The 17926-nt window shown below is 32.7% G+C and overlaps 2 protein-coding genes across 2 annotated transcripts; both read right to left on the minus strand.

Moving 5' to 3' along the window:
• Positions 1-10103: 10103 nt before the first annotated feature.
• On the minus strand, positions 10104-11171 carry LOC108198833 (uncharacterized). Its single transcript, XM_017366611.2, has 2 exons — positions 10684-11171; positions 10104-10568 (listed from the first exon to the last, which is right to left on the minus strand). The coding sequence occupies exons 1-2, from the start codon at positions 11113-11115 to the stop codon at positions 10494-10496; spliced, it is 507 nt and encodes a 168-aa protein (XP_017222100.1). The 5' UTR covers positions 11116-11171; the 3' UTR covers positions 10104-10493.
• Positions 11172-12172: 1001 nt separating this feature from the next.
• LOC108199919 (ERBB-3 BINDING PROTEIN 1) lies at positions 12173-17139 on the minus strand. The gene is made up of 10 exons (XM_017367942.2): positions 16914-17139; positions 16646-16759; positions 15844-15928; positions 15620-15769; positions 15367-15520; positions 13236-13451; positions 13019-13155; positions 12845-12936; positions 12573-12752; positions 12173-12470 (listed from the first exon to the last, which is right to left on the minus strand). Exons 2-10 carry the CDS (start codon positions 16734-16736, stop codon positions 12400-12402), a joined length of 1176 nt encoding a protein of 391 aa, XP_017223431.1. The 5' UTR covers positions 16737-16759; positions 16914-17139; the 3' UTR covers positions 12173-12399.
• Positions 17140-17926: the final 787 nt, after the last annotated feature.

A 17926-nucleotide genomic window follows, 5' to 3' on the forward strand; every position in this document is an offset into this window, starting at 1 on the left:
GCTTGCTATGGTTGGAGTGGTGTTTTTTGTGGGCATTGGCTAAATTTTTTAATTTCGGAAAGCCACTTAGACTTTTAGCTAAGGGTTTCTCATGGTTGGAGATGCTCTTATATGAGTCGATCAGAGTTCGGATACACATAATAATTGTTAACTTGTTATCTTCCATCATCTCTCTTTTCATCCCTCCTGGCGTGGCCTCCTGGTTTTCTTATAATCAATATATACATATTTATATATTTTGCTAATTGACATGTTTCAAGAATCTATGGATTATCAGTTGAATGATATTATAATCATCACTCCGTCGATCGATCGATCATGCCTCATTATTATCATATCGTAGAAGTTTATTAATACTAATAATAAAGTGTACTTTTTGTACTCGCACTTTACTCAAGACACCACTTGCAATACTATAATTCAAAATCGAGCACTTGCAATATCAATTTTTCTATTTTGCTACATTTTGTTGCATTCTGTTAATTTGGGTTAACTCCGTTAATAATTTAGAGAGTAAAGTGCAGTTTGTGTACTCGCACTTTACTTAAAGTGCATTTTGTGTACTCGCACTTTATTATAAATTTTCAACTAGAGTATTGCAAGTGTTATTTTTGAGTAAAGTACAAGTACACGAAGTACACTTTACTTCTTAAATTACTGACGGAGTTAACCCAAATTAACGGAATACAACAAAGTGTAATGAACCACAAAGATTGATATTGCAAGTGCTCGATTTTGAACTATAATATTACAAATGATGTTTTGAGTAAAGTAGAACTACACAAAGTGCACTTTACTCTAATATTAACAAGCTAATTTATTTTTACATAAATGTGATTATTTGTTTAATAATCTGGTGTCTAAAAATCAATTGATTTGACTTGTAAATCAGAGTACCTACAATCTCTAATTTTATATTATTTGGATGATAATTTCATTTTGAGTCTTATTCGGATAAAGTTCGATACAACTCGAAGCAAACCCAGACTAACTTGGATCATATATTAAGAAATCTAATAATTGAAAAAAGGTTGGAAACCGAAAAGATCAAACATAATGACATAATTATCTAAGACTTATAAAATTTGATATAATATTATAACAAATAATATACATATATTATTAATTTAATTTTCAAAATAAATTTATAAGTACGTCCAATTGTTTCTAAGTACTTTTCTATTGACCCGAGTACTCATTACTCGATACACTCATCGAGTTAAATCACACTTTGACTTTTGAACAGTAATTAAAGAATTTAAATTAACTTGTCAGTTGAGTATCATTGTTCCATCAAATATCATCACCGATGATAATCCTGATGATAAAAATTAAAGATTTTTGTGCTACTGTCACCCTCTCAACACACATCATAGTAAACTTTGACATCTACAAATTTTTATAAAATTCAGATGCTAAAAATTAATATAAATATAATTCAAAATAAGATTAGTATACAAAAATCACTCTATAAAAATTATTTGAGATAATTAATTATTTCGTTAAAACTAACATGAATTGAATCAAATATAATATGTGATATCTGCACATGTAAATATTTTTTTGCTTTTTAATAAAATGAGAATCACGAATAGGGCTGTAAAATGATCTAGGCGACACCGGATACCCCTCTGCTCAACTATCAGATCATATTATTTTTAACTTATCCAGGTTTGGGTCTGGGATCAATTTATTTCGATATAAACCGATCCTGGGTATTTGAGATCCTGATTTGAACCGAATATGATTCCGTATCGTATTTTCTATTTTTTAACCGGGTAGTTTATGATCTGTCGAATATGAGCCGGATATGATCCACTAACATTAAATATTATTTTTTTAAAGTTTTTAAATATTTATCATTTAGTCTGAGTAAACATAATATTATAAAATATAATAATTTTAAATTAAAGCTTATAATTATATGTTGGTATATATCATTTATTATATATATATATATATATATATATGAAAATAATAAGCATTATCAAAATTAAATAAATCATATTTTATGAAGATATAAACTTAAATAAGACATTAAAATTTTATAAAATGATGACGATTTAATAAAAAAAATATGATGGATATAATATAATATGTATATTCGTTCGAATCAAATATGAATCGTGGATCATATTCGGGAATGGGTAGAATCATTTTATGAAAAAATTATATGAGATCGAATCTGAGCGGGTATAGGTGTGCTCTTATCCAAGATCATATATTATACGTGCTTAATTTTGCAGCCAGATTTGGATCGTTTTCAAAACGGATATGAGACATGTATCATAATTTCGAGCCGGATATAAGCCGAGACACCATATAGTCCGTATCAATTTACAGCCCTAATCACGATACCTTAATTTAATAATTATAATTGTATAATCAAAATAATAGTTTGAATATATATCCCAAAATCAGTTCACAAAAATATATTTTATATTTATTTAATATTTTCGTATAAGTGAATTAATAAAAAATAGTAAATGAGGGGTTATAAATAAGTGAAAAGTGTAATTAACATGGATATTGATGTGTAAATAACTCAATTAATGATATTTAATGTTTCAAAATATAATAAATGCACCAAATTGGTATTCTTGTAATTGTAGATTAAGTGAGGGTATAATGGATATTTCACACCCATTTTTTTGCTCTTTTTGCCCTTGGTTGCCATTTAATATATTCAAGTAGAGAAAAGTTCAGTGGAATCCCCATTTTTGTTGGAGTATTGGAGTACGAAATCTACACCGTTCATTTCAATCTAATCTAAGGGTTAGTGTTTAACATATCTAATATGTAGAGAAAAGTTCAGTGGAATCCCCATTTTTGTTAGTGTTTTGAAGAAAAATATAGTTTTGTGCTGTGTCATAACATCTCATCACCCTTAAGCATACATTGTTCTGTAAAATTTATAGATTGTATCAGTTATTATTTGCTTAACCGTCGCCTATTTTAACAATATATATTTGATCTGCAAGTCTTTTCAACATGGATGTTTTTCATATAATGAATGGTGCAGAACAATCGTATAATGTTCTGCATTGATGTCTCTCAAACCCTATTGAGATAACAACATATGTTCTTCAAAACTCAGTTGACGATACTTTCTCTCTTTAAAAGAATTGTTCATCTGTTCATCAGTACTGAAAAATGGATATGTTTGTAACCGTCGAATATGAGCAGTTAAGTGCAGGATTTTATATAAACTTGAAACACATGGATATAAAACTTATATTTAAAAGTATAAAACTTAATTAATCTATAACTATGGGATGTGATAGAATATGAATGATGATATATGTGGTCTTAGGAGACTCCAATTATATTGGGTCTCCACTGAACCCATCTCATAGAAGTAGAGAAGTATATAATAGATAGATAACACGTTTTTAAAAAATAAAAAATAAAAATGTTCTTATATTATGGGCAGTGTAAAACAAAGGCAAGAAACCTATCGGTGATTAACTAGATTATTAATTGAAGTTAATTTAATATATACTGTTTTTATGTAATATAAGTTTATAGTCTTATAAAATTAAAATAATCATAAAGTCTTCATTTTGTTTCTTCAGTGAAGTCTTCGAGTCCTCATTATTTAGGTGAAGTCTTCGAGTCCTCATTCTTCAAAATTGGATAAAATATAATCTAGTAATTTCAAATTTTATTTTTTTTTTGTTCCACAATATTTTTAAATATCCGACAAGTTAAAGATTATGTTCTACAACGTAGTCAACATGCATAACAATTGCTTTTATAAATCGCAGAACATCATGTTCTACAATATGTCCTGCGATTTATAAAAAATAATTATTGTGCATATTGATTACGTTGTGGAACATAATCTTTAGCGTGTTGGATGTTGAAAATTATTGTAGAATCAAAAAAATTAAAATTGAAACTATTAGATTATATTTTATCCAATTTTGATAATTGGACTCCAAGACTTTGACTTTAATTGTTGTAACTTTGTCTTTCTAACTCGTAGGAAGAGATTTAAAAACTCGTCGATTCTTTTCATTTTGCGTGTAGTTCTTCCCGAGTTGAGCTAGTACATCGACAATACGAGTGAATCGTGTTTTCATGTCGATGATATTTTCTCCTTCTTGGAGTTGAAAGTTCACGTACTCCACTCCATGATTAGAGTATCCATTCGAGAATTCTTAATATCAGTGGTTCCTTTGGTAAGTGATCACAAGTTTGTTCCACATTTCTTGTGCTGACTTGCAATTGTTCACACGCTTGTATTCTTTTTCAGCAAGTGCACTTGTGAGAACCACTTCAGCTTTGGCAGCGATGTTCATTCTATCTTCCTCTTCGTGAGTATATTCACTTACTTTCTTTTCATAGATGATATCATCAATAATTTTGGTTGGAATGATAATGTCATCCTCTATAGCCATCCAAACTTTAGCGCCTTGAGATCTAGCATAGATGCGAAATCTCGTTTTCCATGTTGCAAAGTTGGTGCCATCAAATAGAGGAGGTCGAGAGCTAGATAGAACTTCACCGCAACTGATGGTATTTAGATACGCCATTTAGGCACACTGTTTGTTGTGCCTGTAGATCTGAAAATTACTTAACAAACACGTTAAACACACTGCTCTGATACCAATTGTTAGGTCCGGAGAAAGGCGTAATTAAGCTAGAAGGGGGGTTGAATAGCTTAAGTCCAATTTAAAAAATATAAATGCCTTTTAAAAATATTTTTCAAGTTCTAAATATTTTTACCGAGTTGTTAAGCAGTTATATGTGCGGAAGAATAAAGCAAGGCAAGTAAATACCACAAGTTCGATTTTATCCTGGTTCGTGGTGGCGCAATATCTAATAAATTCGCTTACCCCTAGTCCAGTCCCCGAGCTCCTCTCCGGACTCGAGATTTTTCACTAAAAGTAAGATGTACTCCTTATAGCTGGCGGAGAAGCCTTGACAATCTAAACTTACAAATATTTATCTTAGTTCGCAACTACCCGTTACAACCTCACACTAAATGTAAAAACCTCTACGTGACTTATCTTAGAACGTAACTTCCCGTTCCTTCTCCAAAGTCGGTGTAGATACTTGGTGTAGCCTTTGTACTTCTAAGCTATTGTCAGTCTTGGATCTTAGGTCTTAGGTCTTAGATTTTTTCTTGTCTTCACGGTGCAAAGATAACTAACTCCCCATTAGTTCGTCTACGACTTGGGTCTTAGAACAAGAATCACCTCACTTCACTGTCACCTCACTGGCAAGAGTTAGAACACAGTATCTATGAAATACAAACAGTTGTAGAGAATATGGTTTTGGACTAGTATGTTACAGTACTAGGCCGAGTATGACAATAATATTCAAACAAGAAATATTAAGGTCACGAAGGTGTATACTTTCTTTTAGATCTAATAAAGATTATCAAGTATACTGTTAATTACACCAAGTGGTTTGATTGGGAGTAATTCAAGAAGTCTTTCTTTTCAAGCTATAAAACTTAAGACTTCAAAAGTATTCTTATCTTTTGATTTAAAGAGATAACAAAAGAATACTTGTATTACAAGAGCTCCTTATTTAGGATAAAGATAAGATTATCGGAGATTGTAACAATGAATCCTTCTTTTAGCCTTGTTTACAAACTTATGGTATAGCCAATAAAAATTAAACTACAAACAATATAAGGTTGGCTAATCTCGTTAAGTTGTGACCTTTGAAGACTAAGGATATAGAAAGCTTTTACGAACTTAGTCCATAAACTCGATATTTTTCCAGAGACAAATAAAGTTAAGTTAGATGGGAAATCGAATATGATTTCTTCAACTTCTTTTAAAGTTTAGCCAAGATAGTAATAACAATAAATAAAGGGCAAAACTTCCTTTTAGAAGTTGTAGTGAATAAAAGTTCGTTTGTCTTATATATTTCTCCCACACAACGCTAAGGCGAGATGGAAGAACGACGATACTTTTATCACAAATTTAACTCGCTTCAAATATATCTCTTAAGAGAGATGAAGTACTCATTTGATTATAGTTCAAACTTTTTAGTCCCCTATTAGAGATAGTGAGTACTTCTACAAACTTAGTTCAAGTCTTTGCCTCCTTAAAAGTAGGAGACCCGTATGATGATGATGTCTTGAACTTGTTCGAATCTTTTGGACTCTTAAAGAGATCCGAGTTAAAGAACTTGTAAATATGAAGAGAGTTTAGGCACAAAGTTCTATAACAAATATGATCGGTAAGACACAAATAAGAAGCTTAAAATAACCACTTAAAGAAAATATCCGGAAAAGTTTGTCGGAAAAAATTTGCCGGATGTTCGGTCGGATTTTGGCACTTGAACGAATTTGGGCAGCCCTTATGAAGGCTTAGAAGTGGTGGTGGATGAGCTTGGTTAGTGTGTGAGAGCTTGTGTATGAAAACCTTGTGTATATAACAATATATCTTATGAAGGAAGGTTTTGGAGATGGAGTATTCAGAGAGAAAGTGTATGAACTTGATAATTTGAATACTTCTAAAAATTCTCAGTACCTTAGTAGAAATGGGTTTGGGGAGGGTTGTATTTATAGGCAAAGCTGGTGTGTAAAAGGATTTACGAAATAAAGGAAAATTTGAATAATAATTCAAATTAAAGTCGATTAATCATCGTTACAAATATTATATATGACCCCCCTTACGGAGCTGGATCCGCCACTGAGTGCTTGTATTTTTATCAACTTTAGCTATTTGGATTACGAAATATTGGTGAAAACTAATTTGGGACAGAATACCAAATACAAGAAGATTATCTGTTATAAAAAGAGAATTTGAAAGTTTTTATAATGATTGTGGAATCTTCTCATCTGATATTATTATGCATAGATTTTTCTTATTAATTTAATTTAGATTTTAGTTCTGATATTATTGTGATAATATGAATTATGTTATATTTCTAATTATTATTTATATCATTTCTATTTGTCAATATTTTTTTATTTCTAAAGTTACATTCTAATACAAAAACATATGAATGCGGATTAATAACGACAACTCCTCTCCCATTGGGCTTCCTTTTCAGTTCCGGTAGGTTGAGGTTGCTTTTTTAATGTAGTTACCCTTAGGGGCTTGACTGCTACTGTTTGCTACAATAGCGGTCGTGAATTTTACCTGCGGCCAAAATTTGCTTTAAATAATCACTGTACTTCATGCCATGTCAAATAATGTCTAAACTATGTTTCTTTTGTATCTTGACGTATTCTTTTGGGATTTGTGCTTACTTTTTGTCCAGTTTATTCTGTGATTCATAATAATGGATACTAGGACCATGTTGTTGTGTTGTTCGGGGCACCTGCAGTGGTTTAATGTAGCGGGTGCGAACACCGTAACAGGGTACTATATCGTTGCCCCTACACCTTCTATTTGCTTTAGTGGATGGGAGGAGTAATTATCGGTCCGCTTTGGTCACAATGTTGCTAAAGATTCTCCAAATAAAGTCATTTACCTCTCAAGTAGTGGACGCAGTCAATAATAGAGTAAATTTTGAAAAAATTACAATTGTGGCCCCTAGGATTGGACGCGGCAATACTAAAATAAAATTGAAAAAATTAAAACTGTACCCCCATAAGCTAATATCGATCTTCCTCCATAAGTTAATATCGGTCTGTTTGACGAGAATCGAGATACGCAACAGCCTCTTTTCCTCTCTAAGTTGTAACCCTAATTTTCTAGCGAGGCGGCTAAACTCTAAAGTAAAATGTTTGTGCATGAGATTGTTTATTTTGGGGTTAAATCTCAAATTGGTCACTAAAGTGAAGGCTATATTTCACTTTAGTGACTCGACTTATCGGGGACTCAGATGTATCACTATAGTAACGAATTATTACAGAAACGTTAGTTTGACCCGTTGACCTGACGGAAACCGTCTTAAAACTAACGTCTGTTTCTAATTTAAAAAGGTGGCATCTACGTGGAGTCCAAGTCAGTTAAAACATAAAAACAGATAGATATATACGGTACATACTCAAGAAAGGCGCTGATGATACGGCGAAGTGATTGTCTGTTTCTGTACATTCTACATTCTGTTTCTAGCAGTGCCCTTCATTTTTTATAAATAAAATAGTAACTTTAATAATTCAATTATTCGTAAAAATTGTCATGCACGAAAAATTCATAATTGTGAAAAAAATAAAATTTTAATAATCTATAATTTATGTGATGTATATGAAATATATGGTTAGATATTTCAAATTTTTAAATAAATAAAATACTAGTTCAAAGAAATTTCTCCGACATGTCCCAAGCTTCTCGTTTTCTCTAATCTTGTACTTTAAAATTTAAGATCTAAATATAAAAAGATCAATTAATTCAAAAACACTTTTATTTTTATATAAATTTAAGAATTAATTATTCAGACATAATCTATACAATTTTATTAAATAAATTTAGATATAAATTTTTAATATATATATATGATTTTATTAAAAAATAATAATAATCCTCCATGTTTTCTAAATTATCTGTAAATCTACCCATTATTATGTTAAACAAAATATATAGTCAAATATATGATTTTTTCCGATCAAATATTATGTGTAGTAACTTTTATTTTATATCCGGAAGCTGGAACCGTTATTGAGTTATCGGGTGACCATGCCTGCTGAATTTTCAAATCCAAGAAAATCATAAATAAAAATATAAATAAGATAAACCGACACATAAATTTAATCTTAATTTGTGTTTTCAGAAAAATGGTCAAATATAAAGAATAATTAAGTATATGTAATTGTTTACGTTATTTGATATAAAATTAATTTACAAACAAATACTAAATTATAAATTTAAAAAAAAATCTACATAAGTTAAATTTTGATGCCTATAAACGTTAAATTCTTATTAGATATTTATATATTTTTTTATACAAAAATTAAAAAATTGAAGATAAATAAACAAACAAACAATTTATTTAATCAAATTAAGTACTATATAAAATACAAATATATATTTTTATTAATAAGAAAATATATTTTTATTATTCATATAAGTAGATTTTTTTTTCTTCGTCCATGAATTATATATTGGATTTGGTATCAGAAATCGGAAGAATGGAGATAGAAGATGATATACACACACAAGGAAGTAACTGTTGTTTGTCGCCACGTAGGACAGTCCAACAGTCATAATCTTATATGTTCAAGTCATGTATGCCACGTTTTGCATTCCGTCTGTACAATTAAAAAAATTAACATTTTTGTAATAATCTGTTACTATAGTGGTGCATGTGAGTCCCCGATAAGTCGAGTCACTAAAGTGAGATATAGCCCTCACTTTAGTGACCAAGTTGAGATTTAACCCGTTTATTTTGTGAGTGTATGAGGCTAAGTCTTTTGACCTTTTGACTATTTTATATTTTTTGGTCATACCGTACAAGTATGGATATACAATTTACTTGAATACAAAATTTATATTTGTTAAAAAAATAATATATTAAATTTTAAATGATATATATATATATATATATATATATTTTGTGTATGGGTCTATTCCACTACAAACCAAGTTAGCATACAAACCTAAAATCACTAAATACACTCCCATATTTGCTATGAGCACTCCATAATTGCTAACCGCACTCCATTTTTTTTATTTTTTTTATTTTCTGGAGGACCCACTGTTGACGTGTCAGGTGCCGCCACTTGATGACGTGTCAGCGTGACGACCCCCAGTGCTGACGTGGCAGGGTGACGTGGACCCAGTGCTGACGTGGCAGGGGTAGAAAATGTAAGTTTTGGAACATTGATGGCAAAACCAAGGGGATATTATTAGTTTTTAAAAGTTTGAGGAGATATTTTATCATTTTGAAACTAATTTTAATATTTTTATGCTAAATATGATTTGTATTTGAACAAGTGCCTATATATATATTTAAATATTTTCTGTATCTCGTCTCAACACGACTTCTCGGTCGTGTATTTCGTGTTTGTGTATTTTCGTGTCGTGTACTTAAAATGCAAACACAAACACTAAATTTTCGTCTCACGTGAAAATTTGTCTGAGTCTTAGTCACGCATAGTCCTGCGCCAGCCCACTATTGGTAAACCGCTACAGTACCGAACAACACATAGTGTGATCCCGGCAATCATCATTACGAGGTAGTCAAGCCCCTACATAAAAATAAAAATAAAAATTACCCAACACACGTTACACGTAAGCGAATTCTAACTCAAAAAAACTACCACCCTCAACAAATACATAAACTAAGAGTCTTGGCTCTCTTATACCCATCCTTGTAAGCAGCCCGATCACTGATTAACACGTGGGAGGCGCTTTACGGAACACACCCAGTGTTGTTTTGCAGATTAACAAAACAACCTCAACCTAACCTAAGTGAAAAAAAAACCTACCAGCCACGACGAGGAAAGCAATTATCAAATAACAACAGTGAAAAATGGATACAAGACAAGAAAATGTTATAAAGAGTTGCAAGCTAACAATCCAAATATCATATCGCAGTACTTAAAAACACATCCATTAAATACATAATCCCTGCATAACTCAAAATATGGCAGTCAAACGAGCTTCGCCAAGAACATGTCCACCTATTGCCTCCAGCACCTTGTCTTTCGTCACCTACAAAATAATATTATAATATTAATTAGACACTAATTAGTTTACAAATCCCTTTTAATTAATGATTCTTTTTAAAATTCTCCAAGAAAAAATTAAACATTACAACAATATTCACCTTGTTTCCAAGACGAAGCTCATCATCCAAAGCATAGAGCTTAAACTCGAAGCGGTGGCCCGGAGACGGAACCTTCGGGCCACCCCACCCCGGAACCTTGAGATCATTATTTCCCTCCTTAATATTAACATAATCACCACCCTTCTCCTCCTCCTTGCCGGAAAATCCTTCCGGCAAGCCCTTCAACGTAGGCGGTATATTCACCACCACCCAACACGTCCATGGCACCATCGGGCCACTGGGGTCAGGTGCATCGATATCTTCAACAATCAGAGCCAACGTCTTGGTCTCGGCCGGCACGTTGTACCATTCCACCGGCGGAGATATATTTTTCTTGGCGCCTTGGCCGTCGCCGGTGTACTTTCTGGGGAGTCGTCCTTCATGGTCTATGCCGGAAGATGCTAGCCGGAACTCATCGCTTGCATTAGCCATTTGCAATGTTGTGGTGTTTTTTTCTTGTGACAAATGTTTGGTTCGGACACTGAAGTTATGTACCGGGCTTATTGAGCGGATAGGATGACACGTGTTGGAAGAGGGAGTTGTGGTGCATGAAATAGTGACACGTAGGGTGTACGTGGAGGGACTGGAAAAGTGTAGAATAAAGGCGCGATAGGTGTAATTGTTTTTTATTTTACTAGTCTGCTATTCTTTCTATCCCTCTCATTTTTTTTACGTTACTTTTTATCACGTTGTTTCACATTTATTTTAAGTATAATTTCATAATATATTTTTAATATTTTTTTACTCTGTATAAAAGTTTGATATTTAAATTTTTATTCAAAAAATGAAAATTTTGAAAAAAGTTATAAAACTATACTTTATAGAAGTCTCAAAATTCGTGCAAACAGCGAACGTAAACTAGTTAGAAGGACGGAGGGAGAACTTTGCTTGACGTAACGGAACTTGATTACTACTGGCTAGTCCTCGATGAGATGAGACCCATATTTTGAAACAAATGGAGGTAAGCCGCGTATTATCGGACTCGACGCGAGTCTATCTATTTTGAAATAAATTGGGTTGAACAAGTTTTTCGGCCGAAAGAAAATTGAAACTAACATTCTTTTACACTAGAGTTCCTTGTGGCTATCTATAAAAAACAAAAACTCATTTATATTTCGAAAGCTTTGGTAAAAAGTAAAAGGGGAAAAAGAGATATTAAAAGAACGGACAAGTAAAACATTTTCAAACTTTAAAGCTGGAAAAGTAGTTTTCAAATTTCAACACAGAAACAAGGCGTTAAATAGGAGTTCAAAGAAATATAATCCCTCCATTCCAAAATAAAAATACGTATTTTGAGGTGCATAAAAAACATATTTCTAAATATTATTTTTCAAATTTTCTTTTTTTAATAAAAATAGGGATGTTAAATTTTTATTCAGAAAAAAAAATTCAAATATAATGTATAAAAGCATGTTTTTTTACACCTTAAACTACGTGCACAAAATCAAAGCAACTATTATTTTGGAATGGAGGGAGTACACGTCAAAAATTGAACTTCGTAAAGAAAATTTAATTTAAGCACCAGGCTATTTTGGGTTGGAAAACACGGCATAGTTAAGTTACTTCCACAGAGCATTCAGATTTAAGCACTTGGTAATACTACATAGTATCAACATTTTCATGTACCATTGAAGAACTAGTACACAGTACCACCAGAAGATACACAATCTATTTGCCAAAAATTGAGACCAAGACAATAACAGACATTAAATCTTCTCATTCTTGAGCACCTCCGTTTGTGACATCCATGGGCTCTTCTGCTGCACCCTCAACTTTGTCTTTCTTCCCTGTAAAAAAATGCAAGAATCAGAATTTTTAACAAAGTTATCCATTGACAATTTGCTGACTTTAAAAAAGTATCAAGTTCTGAAATATAAATGCGAGTTTACCTTTCTTTTTCTTCCCACCACCTTTTTTCTTTGTTTTCGTCCCCAGAGCTAACCATGCTTTGATTTCAGGGTCATCTATGGTTTTGGTTGGTTCCAATTCCTGTACTGGATGAGATGTGACCCGGTCTGATCCATTCGGCATCAGCAGAACAGTGAACTTAATATGAGCGACAATAGTACCTGTGCACCCACAATCAAATTTCAACATATAGAGCAAATACAGAAAGATCACCCTTGATAACATCGTCTCACTGGTTCACTTATATTCTTACCAGGTTTTTCATGAAGAACAGGATATGGCTGTAAAAGGTCATGATTGACACATTCAACCAATCCAAAGCGAGCTCTCTTCTCTTCCAAAGCCCTGGTTAGTCATCAAGGGATGTCAACAGAAAAACGAGAGATTCAGAAAGGAGGACATAACAAAAATAGGGAGAATCACAAACCTTGCTGTGAATGGCATAATTGGGAACTTCTGACTTATCTCGCTGAAGATGAACCTGGACGCTTTCATTTTCAAGTGATAGTTCTGATCAACAGCTCTTTTGTATACTGTTGTCTGCTTCTCATCAAGCATCTTTGGCTGCAAATATAAGTAAGCAATGTAAACACGATACATTGCAAAATTTAACAGCCTTCAGCTCTATTAAGCACCAAGCTTACCTTTCCATCACCAGAACTGGCAACAATATCAACAGCATAGACTTCATTCTCCTCAAACTCAGCTTCATCAACTCTTGTATCGGCATTTGGAACACTCAGGACAACTTTGTTCCCATCAATCACAAATTGCTTGAGTTGATGACTAAGAACACCTTCAACAACTTTGCAGTCGTAAGCAGCTGCAACCTTCTGAATTGCTTCAGTTACATCTTTGTTCTGCCATAAAGAAAAAATCAAATAATTAGATCCAATACAAGTAAACACATGGTCTAAATAAATACAGAACTGAAAAGTCTTTCGCAGAACAGATAAAACAAACCAGGTTCATCAATGGCATACATCTAACTTCCTAAACATGAAATAAGCCATCTATCAGAGTAACTATGACAAAAAGCATCATTTGGAATTTCTTCCATAGCTTTAGATAAGTATTCCTCATGTAGAAGGGCATTCCATATCATAGGATCAAAAATGCCATGACAGGGCAGGAAACACAAAGACACAAGCTTGCCTGAAAAATTACTTCTTAAAGTATAAGCTATATTTTTTCTTTTAAATTATTCTGACCAGGTCAAATTTGACTTCTAAGACTGCTGACACAACAAAATTGCAATAAAGATATGAACACAAGTATTACACCTTTAATGGAAAAGACTCACTACAAGAGTTTTAGCATACAAAACTGACAAGGAAATAATTTTATCAGGAAGATAAACAAAACCGGAAGGCATGATGGTCTATCAGTGTAACTATGACATAAAATAGCTTCACAGAAGTTAAACTTCATAGCCAAATAGTATCTCATCACATAGACAACATCCCCCACCGGAAAATAACTTCAAAAATGATTTGTTTTCAAGCTTCAGAAGAGTCATGAAACAACACATCTAATACATCGCAAGAAGCAACATAGAAAGTGCAAAAAATAGATAATCACATCTAATCTAAAAGTTGATTTATACAATCTACAAGTACCATGCAGTACAACATATTGGAACCAAAAGATAGTTTAAGGAACCCCCCCCCCCCCCAACACACACAGAAAACAGGTGTGCGCCTTAAAGAAACAATTTTAAAAAAGATATTGGCCTTCAAAAAGTAAGTTATCAAACACTAAGTTTGCAACATTGAGAATTCAAGTATGGGCCATCGTTTTTCATATAGGCAACAGGGAAAAAGAGGAGATCAGAAAGCAACCAATCCCCTCGGCAAAGTTGCCATTAATATAAGACTACTGATTGGTCTTAATCACATATAAAAAAGTAAATATGAAGTTCTACCAGGCAATATCCCATAAACATAAAATAATAAAGATGTTGGCCTCCCAAAAATTTATACCAACCATTGAGATTGGAACATATAGCATCTTGAGCATGGACCATAAATTTTTATATATGCAACAGGGAAAAAGAGGAGATTAGAAAGGAACCAATCTCCTCGGCAAAGTTGCAATTAGGGAGTACTGAAATTCAAATATGCTAGTTAGCTTATTAGTCAAAATAAAATAAGATTTACATGAAGGCTTTTGTAGTAAAGATTTAAATGCACTGCTCACAATTGTGGATTTGCACAAGCATTAAACAATTAGAGCCTTAACATGTGTATCTTGCAAGCAAGATATATCGGCCTGCCACGGAGGATTGTTACCAAAAAATGAATTATTGATATCATTGAGAATCCAAAGCACTGGCCATTTCTATGTAGGCAACAGGGAAAAAGAGAGGATTAGAATGAAACCAATCCCCTCGGCAAAGTTGCCAGAACTAGAATAATTCAAAAGAAAAAACTCCATTTAAAAGTAAACAAAAAACAGAAAATTTGTTTAGGCAACCAAATCAGTTTCTGATTAACATTCACCGTTAGAGTAAATACGAAATAAGATTAATTAACTGAACTTTATTTTTTACCTTGAACATATAGTACAAATTAGGAAAACAATCAATCAAAATTAAAAAAATTGAGGAACTGTAATTTTTATGTGAACAAAAAGTTTCTCGAAAGAATACTCTAGCTATAAGATTAATTTCAAAAATTTTAAAAATATTACCAAATATAAGTGTGTTCGTAAGACATAAAGATTGAGACATATATTCAAGTAGTATTATACAACAACCAAACAGACAATTTTTACCTTCTTTCCTGGCCTGACAAGCCTCAAGGCAACTTCAGCTGCAGTATTTGCTGCAGCAAGAACATCAGCAACTCTTCCTGTCACTTTCCCTTGCTGAAGTACATGAGTGTGTGCAACTACAGCAATGAATCCATCTATATGACATCCCATATCACTACATTCATCAAGCACCATCATAGTTAATTTGCTACCAACAAGTTATACACAACAAAAGAAATGAAAGCTAAATAAACAATAAAAAATAGTGGCTTACATTTTCAAAACATCACCCTCTTCCAAAACAGTCTCGTCACTTGCCAGAGGTGAGAAATGACAAACTGTGTTGTTAACAGATAAACAAGTCGGAAATGCTATACCCTTTTCAACCTTTTTCTTCACATTCTTGTACATATTACTGGTCTGCCTGCAAAAAAATATTAACATCATCAATATCTATACTCGAACAGAAACATTTAACGTACAAATCAAAATACTTACGTTCTAATATATGAATCCCCTTTCTCGCAAATATCAACAATCTTTGCATTGGGCCTGCATTCCGACAACACTAACTGTAAAGCCTCTGCAAGTTTCCAAGAAATAGATAAATTAGTTCTATAAACATACCACAAAATACAATTCACAAGGTTAAAACAGAACCACAACAAAAACCGACAAACCAAACTCAGATAACACATAATCATAAAGACCACATAATATAACCTTGCAGAAACTGTCAAAAATCTATAATGATTTTACTTCAAATAGCTCCAATAAATACATAATCACATATCACACTTTCACAAACAAATACATTTATGCGAGTAACGTATTAATAAATGCCTGGTCATCACCGCGGCCAAAATCAAAAATATTATGCATCAATGACTGTAAAATATATTATATTTTCACTTCCCATACTCGGATGAAAACATGAATTACAAATCACATATCCAAACTATAACTTCCACAAGCTCTGATAAATTCATGATTTTCACACAGAAATAAACACATTTAAATGAGTAACACACTATTAAAGGTCCAAACAAAACCACAACTAAATTGACAAACATAACAAAATCTAAAACCAACAAAATCTGTTATGATTTCACTTCCACAAGCTCGGACAAAAATGAATCCCATTTTCACACAAACAATTACAATAACACATAATAAGGTCGAGCGCAAATACAATTCAAATTCAATAAAACCAACCAATTACACAATCAATCATATCAGTTATTTGCACATATAAACAAGTAATACATAAAAAGTGTAGAAAAAGAGATAAGGAACAAACTGTTAACAGTCTCGGCTGCAAGCTTGTATTTGGTAACAACTTCAGGAGAGGATAGATCCAGCTCCACCTCTTCCCTTTCTTCATCCGACATCGTTTTGCAGCTTAATTATCCACCTGTAATAAAACAATTTAACAAACAAATTAGCAAGCAAGAGAAATGTAATTGACACGTACAGACAGACAGAGAGAGAGAGAGAGAGAGAGATGAGAGGGAGATAGAGAGAGGGAGAGAGATGCAGAGAGAGGGAGAGAGACAGAGAGAGATTACCACAAATTCAGCTGCTAAATTGAATGGAAATTAGAGTTTGTGAAGATAATGAGAGATTTTTTATGAAAGAGGGATAGAGTGAGGTGACGAGGAGGTGGCGACAGTGTGTTAGGGTTTGAGGAACGGCAGGGTCTTGCCTCTTGTATATATAGACTGTGCACACAACTCACCTCCCCCTCTCTGCTTTTTACATTAGGGTTTTCAGTTTCTCATCCATCCCCTCTTTATCTTTTTCTATTCTTAAGTGATTTTAATATTTTATTATAAATTACTAAATTAGTGGATTTTAATTTTCCTTTTTTTTTAAACTTCATTTTCCTTTTCTTGAAACATGATTAATTTTTGTATAACAAGGTTTTGGTTACCATAAAGCTATGATCAATGTTTTGATAAATATATAATATATATAATATATAATTTATTGAATAACAAAACTGGATGATATAAAATAAAAAAATATTTTCAAGAATATTTATTTATCATGCCTCATCAGTTATCGGAAATGATAAAATATAAAATCTAAGTAATCTACATAATGCAAACATAATGTAGTACATAATTGCAAGTGTATATTCAATTTTTTTACTAATTTATAATTATCTATCATGGGTCCAGGTCTCTGGCAGCCGTATGCCAGGACTGGTTATACAACTCACTGTTTCCCGGCCGTTGGATGCATATCCAGTGGCCAGGATCGTATTAAATTTTTAGTATGTCCAGCGCTTTTTTAGCGCTGGACAGAGATTCCCATGTCCAGCGCTAAAAAAACGCTGGACATGGGAATCCCCGTCCAGCGCTAAAAAAAAACGCTGGACATACTAAAAATTTAATACGATCCTGGCCGCTGGATATGCATCCAACGACCAGGAAACTGTGAGTTGTTTAACTCGTCCACAACAATCGATGGCTGTGGACCAACTCCCATTTATTATTAGTTGAAAGTTTCATCGTCAACATGAGACTCCCTCCATTTCAAAATAATAATAATCGTTTTGCTTTTTTGCACGTATTTC

This window comes from Daucus carota, chromosome 8, assembly GCF_001625215.2.
Source record: "Daucus carota subsp. sativus chromosome 8, DH1 v3.0, whole genome shotgun sequence".
Classification (NCBI taxonomy): Eukaryota; Viridiplantae; Streptophyta; class Magnoliopsida; order Apiales; family Apiaceae; genus Daucus; species Daucus carota.